The sequence below is a fragment of the Ailuropoda melanoleuca genome, chromosome 6 (genome assembly GCF_002007445.2).
Source record: "Ailuropoda melanoleuca isolate Jingjing chromosome 6, ASM200744v2, whole genome shotgun sequence".
Taxonomy (NCBI): Eukaryota; Metazoa; Chordata; class Mammalia; order Carnivora; family Ursidae; genus Ailuropoda; species Ailuropoda melanoleuca.
In genome coordinates, this window is record NC_048223.1 from 122,588,723 (window position 1) to 122,599,989 (window position 11,267).

Consider the following 11,267-nt stretch of genomic DNA (forward strand, 5'->3'; position numbering starts at 1 on the left):
CACTGTATTCAAGAGTACACAGCATTTCAAAAAACAAGACATCAAAATTGAAACTGAAGAAATAAAACTACATGACATTACTGTACATAAAGAAAATCCAAGAGAATCCATGAATAAACTATTAGAATTACTGTTTGAATTACTGGATACAAGATCAATAGAGAAATCTATTCTACTTCTATTTACTAGCAATGAACTATTAGAAAATAATTTTTTTTAAGATTTTATTTATTCAGGGGCTCCTGGATGGCTCAGTTGGTTAAGCCTCTCCTTTGGCTCAGGTCATGATCCCAGGATTCTGGGATGGAGGCCCACATCAGGCTCCCTGCTGGGGGTGGGGGGACATGGACACAACACACATGACACTTGTTTCTTCCTCTCCCTCTGCCTCCCGCTCCCCCTACTTGTGTTCGCGCACATGCTGTCAAATAAATAGATAATTTTTAAAAATTTATTTATTCATTTAGAGAGAGTACGAGCCGGGAAAGGGGTAGAGGGGGAGGGGCAGAAGAAGAGGGAGATAGTCCCCAGGAAACATCACATTGAATGTGGAGCCCAATCCCACGACCCCAAGATCATGACCTAGGCAAAAAGCAAGAGTCGGACACTTAACCAACTGAGCTACCCAGGCACCCCTAGAAAATAAAATTTTAAAAACATAACAACAACAACTGCAACAACAGCAAACATCTAGAGATCAATCTAAGATAAATAAGATCCTAACAGAGAAAACTACAAAATATTACTGACAGAATATAAAGAACTAAATAAATGGAGGAACATATCACGTTCATGGATTTAGAGACTCAATATTGTAAAGACCTAAATTCTCCCCAAATTCAATGCAATCCAAATCAAAATCCTAGGATTTTTTTCCCTGAGAAGTGATGAGTCTAAAATTTAAATAAACATGCATCCTCCCTGAATTAATCTGTAAATTCCTAATCAAAATGCCAGGGTATATTTTTTCCTGAGAAGAGATAAGATTATTCTAAAATTTACATCAATATGGAAAAAGCTAACAAGAGCCAATACGAAAAGAGACCAAAGTTGGAGAATTTACATCAACAGAATATGAAGGGGCGCCTCGGTAGCTCAGTCAGTTAAGCATCTGCCTTTGGCTCAGGTCATGATCCCACGGTCCTGGGATGGAGCCTGCTCAGTGGAGAGCCTGCTTCTCCCTCTCCCTCTGCTGCTCCCCCTGCTTGTGCTCATGCACTCTCTATAATAAATAAAATCTTCCAAAAAAAATTTTTTTAATTAAAAAAAAACAGAACACAAAGACATAAAGCTGCAGTAATCAGGACAGCAAGACACTAGCATAAGGATAAAGAAACAGACCCAAAGAAACAGAATAGAGAATACAGACATAGACCCAAGCACACACCAACATGGCTTATGAGAGAAGTGAAGTGGGAGAAAGGATGGACATTTCAATAAATGGTGCTGGGTTACCTGGGTAGTCATAAGGGAAAAAATAAACCTTAAACTTTACCTCAAAATATATATAACATTTCATCAGAACCTAAATGTGAAGAAAATACAGCTTCTAGAAGAGCACAAAGGAAAATATCTTTATAACTCTGGGCAGGCAAGGTTGAATATAGAATATTCAAAAGCACTAACAATTTTTTAAATGATATAATAAGCTTTAATAAAAATAAAGAACTTTTATTCATCAAAAGATGCTATTGTAAAAGTGAAAAGGCAAGCCATGCAGTAGATGAAAAGTATTTGTGACACAAAGGTCACATACCCAAATTATATAAAGAACTCTGACAAATCAATAAGAAAAATATAGGCAACCCAATTTTAACATGGGCAAAAACCTGGACAGGCACTTCACAAAAAAGAATAGCCAAATAGCCAAAATGCATATGAAAATATGTTCAACATTTTTAGTCATCAGGAAATAATAAAACCATGACATACCACTGCCCACCTACCAGAATCACTGAAACTGTATAAACTGACAACATGGGGTACTGACAAGGATGGACTTCTCACACACTGCCAGTAGGAGTGTAAACTAGTACAACCACTTTGGAAAACTGTTTGGCAATAATTGTAATAATGCAGTACTGGAAAAAGCCCAAATGTCCATCAACAGAGAACAAATGCACAAATGAATGAATGAATGCATAATTAAATAAACTGCAGTATTTTCATACGGTATAATACCTTATCACACTGAAATGAAGTAACCTACTGCTTCACTTAACAGTGAAATACTGAAAGCAATCTCTGAAAAGAGGAACTTCACAAATCCATGCTCAGCAGAAGATCAAAAAAATAAATATAGTGCATAACCATAATGTCATTCATATCATATCAAAAACAGGTAGGGTCCCTGGCTGGGGAGTTTCAGTCAGTGAAGCGTCTGCCTCAGGCTCAGGTCATGATCCCAGGGTCCTGGGATGGAGTCCCGCATCAGGCTCCCTGCTCAGCAGGGAGTCGGCTTCTCCCTCTGCCCCTCCCCACCTCGAGCTCACGAGCTCACACTCTCTTTTTAGTTCTCTCTCTCTCACAAAAATAAATAAAATCCTTAAAAAAAAAAACTTATTAAAAAAACAGGTAAAACTCAATGTAATGGACAAAGGATAATCTTTTCAAAATATGGTGGAAACAATTCAACATTCATACACACATACACACACACACACACACACACACAAAAGAACCTCAACCAGTATCTCAAACCTTACAGAAAAATTAACTCCAAAATAATCATAGATCTGGGAGCCTGGGTGGCTCAGTCGGTTAAGCGTCTGCCTTCAGCCCAGGTCATGATCTCAGGGTCATGGGACTGAGACCCACGTCTGGCCTTGGGCTCCCTGCTCATCAGGGAGTCTGCTTCTTCCTCACCCTCTACCCCTCCCCCCTGCTTGTGTACTCTCTCTCTTTCATGCACTCTCTTTCTCTCTCTCTCTCAAATAAATAAATAAAATCTTTAAAAAAAAAAAAAAAGAATCGTTGATCTAAATGCAAAAGGTAGGGGTGCCTAGCCGGCTCAGTGAGTGGAGCATGCAACTATTAATCTCAGGGTTGTGAATTTAAGCCCCACATCGGGTGTGGAGTCTACTCAAAATAAAACTTAAAAAAATAAAGAAAGAAAATAAATGTAAAAGGTAAAACTTTAAACTTTTCAGAAGACAAAATAGGAGAAAATCTGTGTGACCTTGGGTTAGGCAAAGAGTTACTATGATCACAAAAGCACCATCCATATAAGAAAAAGTTAATAAACTGAACTTCATCAAAATCAAAAACTTCTGCCCTTCAAAAGATACTATTAAGAGAATAAAAAAAGAAGCCAAAGAATGGGAGAAAACATTTGGAAATCACACACTTGGTAAAGAACTTAATATCCACAATACACAAAGAATCCTCAACTCTTAACAATAAGTAAACCACCCAATTTAAAAATGGCCAAAAGATCTGAACACCCATTTCACCAAAGAAGATATACAAATGGCAAATAAGCACATGAGAAGGTGCTCAACATCATTAGTTGTTTGGGAAATGCTAATTAAAACCACAGGGAGGGGGCGCCCGGGTGGCTCAGTTGGTTAAGTGTATGCCTGTGACTCGGGTCAGCTCAGGTCATCTTGGGGAACTGGGATTGAGCCAAATTCAGGCTCCCTGCTCAGCGGGGAGTCTACTTCTCTCTCAGGCTCTCTGCCTCTGCCCCTCCCCCCCACGCTTACTTTCTCTCTCTCTCAAATAAATAAAATCTTAAAAAAAATAAATACGGGGGCGCCTGGGTGGCACAGCGGTTAAGCGTCTGCCTTCGGCTCAGGGCGTGATCTCAGCGTTGTGGGATCGCCCCACATCAGGCTCTTCGGCTATGAGCCTGCTTCTTCCTCTCCCACTCCCCCTGCTTGTGTTCCTTCTCTCGCTGGCTGTCTCTATCTCTGTCTAATAAATAAATAAAATCTTTAAAAAAAAATAAAAATAAAAATAAAAATAAAAAAAAAAAATAAAAAAAAAAAATAAATACGGACGCCTGGGCGTCTGCCTTTGGCTCAGGTCATGATCTCAGGGTCCTGGGATCAAGTGCTACATCAGGCTCCTTGCTCAGTATGAGCTGCTTCTCCCTCTGCCTGCCACTCCCCCTGCCTGTGCTCTGTCTCTCTGACAAATATATTTTAAAAATCTAAATAAATAAATAAAAACACGGTGAGAAACCAGTACAGCTAACACCAAAAACAGCCTAACATATGATGACAGACATCAGAATAGTGGTTAACTTTAGAAGGGAATGGAGGTGAGGGGAGTGCACAAAGGGGCTTCTTCTATGATGCTAACAATGTCTGATTTCTTGATGAGTTTGGTGAGTTACACAAAGGTGTTCATTTTGTAAAAGCTATATACTTAATGACCATTTTTCTATATGTATATCATACTACATTTAGTAAGTACACATTAAAAAAGAAAGTAACTTCCCTTAAAAGACTCCACATGTAGGTGGCTTCACCAGTGAATTCTACCAAACATTTAAGGAAGAAAAAAACACTAATCATTAATAAACTCTTCCAAAAAATAAATTCTTACTTAATGATGCCAGCATAACCTGATACTAAAACTTGACAAGAACACTACAAAAACGTTAAATTACTAAGACAATCTTTCCCATGGACAGAGTTGCAAAAATCCTAAACAAAATATTAACAAACTGAATCCAATGATACATAAATTGGATTCATTTCAGAAATGCAATTAACATTTGAAAATGATCAATGTAATTCATCAACACGAAGAGGCTAAAGAAAATTCATATGATTATCTCAATAACAGGAAAAACATTTGATAAATAACAAGATTTTTAAGAAACACACACACTCATTCTCTTTTAGCAAAGGAAGAACAGAAAGAAACTTCTTTAGTCTGATACTAACTAATCTACAAAACAAATTTACAAGCTAACATCATACCTAACAGTGAAACTTTCAAAGTAATCTCTGGAAAGGGGGAAAAAGACAAGGATGTCTTCTGTTACCACTTCTTTTCAAGACTCCTCTAGAGGTCCTAGACAGTGTAGTAAGAGGAGAAAAGTTATAAAGGATTGGAAAGGAAGAAAGAAAACTGCCATTATTACAGTCTGCATAATTATACAGTTAACCATTGAACAACACAGGGGTTAGGAGTGCTGACACCCCTCAAAGTAAAAAATTTGCATTTAACTTTTGATTCCCACAAAACTTTACTCATAGTCTACTGGTATGGGGGGGGGATTTTGTATTTTGTGGTTTTTTTTTTTTAGAGGGAGAGGGAGAGAGCACCTTTGTGAGCAGGAGGGAAGGGCAGAGGGAGAGGGAGAATCATAAGCGGGCTCCATGCTCAGCACAGAGCACGACACAGTGCTCAATCTCACAACCTGAGGTCATGACCTGAGTCAAAATCAAGAGTTAGACACCGAACTGACTGACCCAACCAGGCACCCCATAGCCTATTGTTGACTGAAAACCTTACTGATAACATAACAATCGATTAACATGTATTTTGTATATCGTATATTTTATTCTTACAATAAGGTAAGTTAGAGAAAAGAAAATATTAAGAAAATCACAAGGAAAATACATTTACAGTACTATAGATGTATTTATTGTAAAAAATTCCACAAATAAGTGGGCCTGCATAGTTCAAAACCATGTTGTTCAAGAGTCAACTGTATATGTAAAAAATCTAAAAAATGTACTTAGGGGCGCCTGGGTGGCGCAGTCCTTAAGCGTCTGCCTTCGGCTCAGAGCGTAATCCCAGCGTTCTGGGATCGAGCCCCACATCAGGCTCCTCCACTGGGAGCCTGCTTCTTCCTCTCCCACTCCCCGTGCTTGTGTTCCCTCTCTCACTGGCTGTCTCTCTCTGTCAAATAAATAAATAAAATCTTAAAAAATAAAAAATGTACTTAAACTGTTAGTCTCAAAGGATGAATCATTAGCCTCTACAAATAAACTACTAAAATTCAAAAGAATCTACAGGTAAACAAGAGAATGAATAAAGCTGAATATAATTAAATCTTACACAGCAATGAAAATGTATGTGTTACTACTACACACAACTTTAGTGAATCTCACAGAAAGTGGAGAATACACTGGGAAGAACACATAGTCAAGTCCTCCATGTATACATTCAAAAACAGGCAAGGTAATCTCTGATGTTAAAACTCCTTCTCATTAGTGGTTACCTTTAGAGAGGAAGGAGGGAGTAATTTAGAAAGGACTGGTAGGGAGTTCAGGGGAGTTGCTAGAATCTGCAATATTTTTTACTTCTTGAGCAGGGTGGCAGATTATAGGTGACCATAGGTGTGTTCACTTTGTGAAAATTCACTGAGCCACATGCTTTTGATTTGTGCACTTTAACATATATACGTTATACCTTAAGTTTCAAAAATATTTACCATAAATTTTTTTTTAAAGATTTTATTTATTTATTTGACAGAGATAGAGACAGCCAGCGAGACAGGGAACACAAGCAGGGGGAGTGGGAGAGGAAGAAGCAGGCTCATAGCAGAGGAGCCTGATGTGGGGCTCGATCCCATAACGCCAGGATCACGCCCTGAGCTGAAGGGCAGACGCTTAACCGCTGTGCCACCCAGGCGCCCCTACCATAAATTTTTCTAATCATACTCTACTGCTTAAAACAGTTCAATGGCTTCCCATAGCCTAAAAGTAAAATCTAACCTGTTAGGCATGGCATATGATACGGCTCCTACTACCTTTATCCTACCTTTAACTTAATCCTCATTCTGTCTATCCCACATATACACTTTATATTCTAATTTACCAAATTATTTACAGGCCCAGTACGTGCTACACTGCTTCAAACCGTCATGTCTTTTTTTTTTTTAAGATAATTTATTTATTTATTTATTTATTTATTTATTAGCCATCTCCACACCCAACACAGGGCTTGAACTCACCACTCTGAGATCAAGAGTCTCACACTCCACCAACTAAGCCAGTCAGGCAACCCCCAAACCTTGTTTCCACTGCTTGAAATTCTCTCCCTGTTTACACCCCACCCACACTCACCACACCCTGCCCCTGCAATTTCCACCCAATTTGGATATTAGCTCCTCCAAGACCCTTCCTATCTCTGTTCCCCAAAGTTAACCGCTCTCTTTCCTATAGTCAGTGATCTATTATTGCACATATCAACTTACAGTGTTAATTGTTTATATGTCTGTCCATCCTCTATTATATTAGAACAATTCAAGCACAAGGTCCCCATTTTCAGGTTGCCAATGCCTAGCACAAGGTTTGGCACGTAGAAGCCACTCAATAAATTTCACCATTACATATATATCCTTATAAATTAAGACAGTAAAGCCATCTAGGAGGAAGCCTAAGTGTTCTAATTTTCTCCATAGTACAAGCCACAGCAACGAGCACACAACAGATACACAACAGTGATGGTTTAGTTAGTAGAACCTGTGCCAAAACTCAGTTCCATAGACAAAATACTCTCTTCAAACCATATGCTCACCTAAGATAAGATATTTCTGTCCTACCAGAAGTGTAAAATGTCATCTTTCCTTTATACACACAGATTTCCAGGGTTTTGAGCTAAAGAAACCAATTAAGATCACCTTATCAAAAGCTTTAAGAACCTATACTACACCCGAGAAATTAAGTGGCTTGCTCAAGGTCAAGGCTAAGCTCAGAAGGGCCAAGAGTAGGACTCAGATCCCCTGGCTTCTCATTTAATGCCTTCTCACAATCCATGCAGCCTCCCTTTTGTACTACGTAACTTCTCAAAGTCAGTGGTACAATTACTCTACTACTTTTTTTTTTTTTTTGCTTTTCTACTTTAGATTAACGTTAGTATCCTCATTTCCAAGATTTTTTTTTAATTCACTTCAAAATTTGGCTTTAACACATGAATACTAGGGGCGCCTGGGTGGCACAGCGGTTAAGCGTCTGCCTTCGGCTCAGGGCGTGATCCCGGCGTGATGGGATCGAGCCCCACATCAGGTTCTTCTGCTATGAGCCTGCTTCTTCCTCTCCCACTCCCCCTGCTTGTGTTCCCTCTCTCGCTGGCTGTCTCTATCTCTGTCGAATAAATAAATAGAATCTTTAAAACAAAAAACAAAAAACAAAACCACATGAATACTAAAAGTACCAACAAGTTCAACCAAGAAAACACCATTTCCAGTTCCAATATCAAGCACTGAAGCATCCAGTGGAATCTTGCGTTTTTGCATCCACCTTATTAGCCGATTCATACTCTCTTCTCCAAACCTATTAGAAACAGAGAATCCGTTAATCAAATACGAGGAATATAGAACAAAGATTACAACTATATTCCATTTAAGCAGCTTATTCAATATGCTCAATTAAGCCTTTTTTGAAAGGAAGAAGTAGCATCTTTGACTGCCTAAGCTTCACCTGTACTATTACTGAGGAGACAATGCCCCCCAAAATAGAACAGAATAGATAAGGTCAATATGTTACTTACTAACGTATCACTACATCAGCATTAATACTTGTATACGTCGATGGCTCAAAATTTTATTGCTTATTGAAAAAGGACAATCACAGGATGACAGCAACTTCCTAATACAGGTTTCCCCCACTAACCACAAGTAGAGCATTGCTATGACATCTTTCCTAAGGCAAAATGGCACAAAGTGAAGAAGCCATGACCAGTAATTTATGTGGTAAAATTTGGGGGGCATTCCCAGACCTCAAAAATAACCTCTCTTGGGCCTGATACCGCAAGACACATCTTGCTAACAGATGCACAAAATAAATCAAGATAAAGCACAGACATTCACAGACACTGTTCAAAACTATGGCGGCCTGATGCGGGGATGCTGAGTGTAGTTCCCAGGGAAGGAGCTTGACAGCACCACTCTTGCTGCTAGGGTGTGCACTGCCTCCCCAACGGCTCACTGAAAAACAAACGGTGAATGCTATTTTTGCTTTTCACCTTTTTTCGTACAAGCGATAATCTTCGAATTTCTTTCAGTTAGCAAAAACAGGTACTAATGTAAGTGTTTAATAAAAACTAAGAGGCATAATGTAAATTTTCAAAAAGGAGGGGAAACCTGTATTCTCATCAAATTTAAGTCTGCACCATTAAAAGAGAGCAAAGAGAGAAATTCTTTAAATCTACCCGCAAAGCCAGAATCAGTCTAAGGTTCCCAAGACTTTCAGGTTGTCTTTCTTGGGGGGCGAGCACTTACAAGACACACACACACACACACACACTCACTCTTCTGAATCATAATTCCACTATTTTTTCTAACTCACCAGATTTCTCCTGTATCTCCATATTCTCGAAAAGTTTGCAGCTCTCTCTCATAGACAGCATCCCAACTACATAAATAATCAAATGCAAAGCAAGATTCTTGAATCAAACTGAATTACGATTTAAATATGTTTCTAATACATTGTAGGTATTTATGACAGAAGTTTAAAACATTATCAGTGTTACCAGTAAGTGCACATGGATCAATCTCTTAACATCCTTATGTTAAAAGAATGAAAGACACAGACAAGCAGAATAAGTTTACATATGTAAAGCACTAAGTACAATACCTGACACATAAAAATACTACACAATTTAGCTTAAAAAAATACAAGCAAGTTATGTGTCCAAGGATCCCTAAATCCCAAACACAAGTCCAAAACTTCACTGTACAGGCATAGTGTCATCATAGCACATTTCAGTCTAAAAAGTGCAGACACAAAGATTTTCTACCAATACAGTGGTTACTCACAAGGGAACTCACCAAACACAAGCTTTGCCTAATGGTTAAATTGTAAGTTTAAGATTTACACCTTGTAAGTATAGTTTCCCCTCCCCATCATTTGCCTTCTCTTCTTACTTCCCCTCTCTAGAATCGCTGCTCCCTCTCAGTCCTCCAACTCACCTCTCGTCCTTCCCTTTCCCCTGTCATTCATTCACCCACCTATTAATTCGTTCATATTACTGAACATCGATTTAGGGTCACATCACTTTCTCTTCGCTCCCTCCTCAGGCCATCCTTCACTCCCACCCCTTCCAGCTCCCACATCCCTACCCCACCAGCCCTTTTCCCAAGCCTGCCCCTCTGGTTCAAGACCCCCACAAGGCCTCCCCCAGAGCTTCGGAGCCCATCACGCCCTCACGAGCCCTTTACACATCGACTCCTTGAAATGTCTCTTAACCACCCCCAGGATGGCCCCTCGGGATTCCAGCCCATCATTCCCCTCTCAGCTTCCTCGTGTCACGCTCCCAAGGTCCTCCCCATCTTCCGGGGCCCTCTCCCCACCATCCCCTCCCCGGGGCCCAGCCCGGGCGGTGCTGCTCACGCTCCCTGCCCGAAGCCCCACTCACTGCTCTCGGGTCCCCAGCGCCGACGGGGCGAAGCCATCCTCTCTGGGACTGCCCCTTCGGGACCGCTCCGCGGCCCCAACACCGCCCCCGCTACCGCCGCCACCGCTACAGCACTCGCCCGAGTTCATCCCGCTCAGCGCCCGGGAGGGCTGTTGGGGCCGCCATAGAGACGAGGCAGGGACAGAGCGGACTCGTGGGTGGGCGCCTCTAGGCGGCGGGAGGCCGCCCTCTCTACTACTCCTGGCCCCCACTTGCTCCGCTCGTCTTTGGTCCTGAGTGGAGGTTCGCAAACTCAGGCGAGGACCGAGGGGGCCTTGCCTCCCTCTCTGCCCACTGCCGTCAGAGTCAGAGGCACCCCCTTCCTGAGGTGCCCGCCTAAGCGCCACTACATTTGGGGACTGCTGTTTGTAAGGGTCTGTGAAAAAGAAACGGGTCCAAAATGGAGTCAGTTTTGCTAAACCTCACTGAGACTTAATATCCAACTTAACCGCAGTTTGAGCCTCTTCCAGGAATGGATTTTAAACTGGTCAGTCTGGAATTTTCTGGTGGGCACTAATGAGGTAATCTGCCTGATAAGACCCCCTTTGTTCCATTAAGGGAAAGTGACCTTGCCTGAAATAATCTGCTATTATTATTATTATTATTATTATTATCATCATCATCATCATCCTATTGACGTATAGTTGACAATGTTACATTAGTTTGAGATGTTGAAATAATTCATTCTTAATGTACTAGCCTCCCTCCCCCTTCTGCTGCCTATAAAAACCTTCCATTTTGTACAACTCCTCAGAGCTCTCTTGTACTTGCTCTACTGGGTGTTGCACAATTCATGAATCATTATTGAATAAAGTCAATTAGATACATAAGGTTACTCAGCTGACGGGTCGCCTAGGTGGCCCAGTCTGTTAAGCCACTGACTCGATTTCGGCTCAGGTCATGATCTC

The 11,267-nt window shown here is 40.7% G+C and overlaps 1 protein-coding gene across 3 annotated transcripts in view; it reads right to left on the minus strand.

The window, feature by feature from the left end:
• EEF1AKMT2 (EEF1A lysine methyltransferase 2) overlaps window positions 1-10,498 on the minus strand; it is a 74,204-nt gene extending 63,706 nt beyond the window's left edge. For 2 of the 3 annotated variants that reach the window (XR_004626306.1, XM_011234059.3), the window contains exons 1-3: window positions 10,321-10,498; window positions 9,252-9,317; window positions 8,123-8,237 (exon numbers count right to left, since the gene is read on the minus strand). Coding sequence is in view for 1 of the 3 variants with exons in the window: in XM_011234059.3 (XP_011232361.1) it covers window positions 8,123-8,237; window positions 9,252-9,317; window positions 10,321-10,448 (309 nt within the window). In the remaining 2 variants the exon portion in view is untranslated. Of the gene's footprint in view, window positions 1-8,118; window positions 8,238-9,251; window positions 9,318-10,320 lie in introns of all 3 variants that reach the window. The other variant, XR_004626307.1, reaches the window with a different exon arrangement.
• Between the last annotated feature and the right edge of the window lie 769 nt (window positions 10,499-11,267).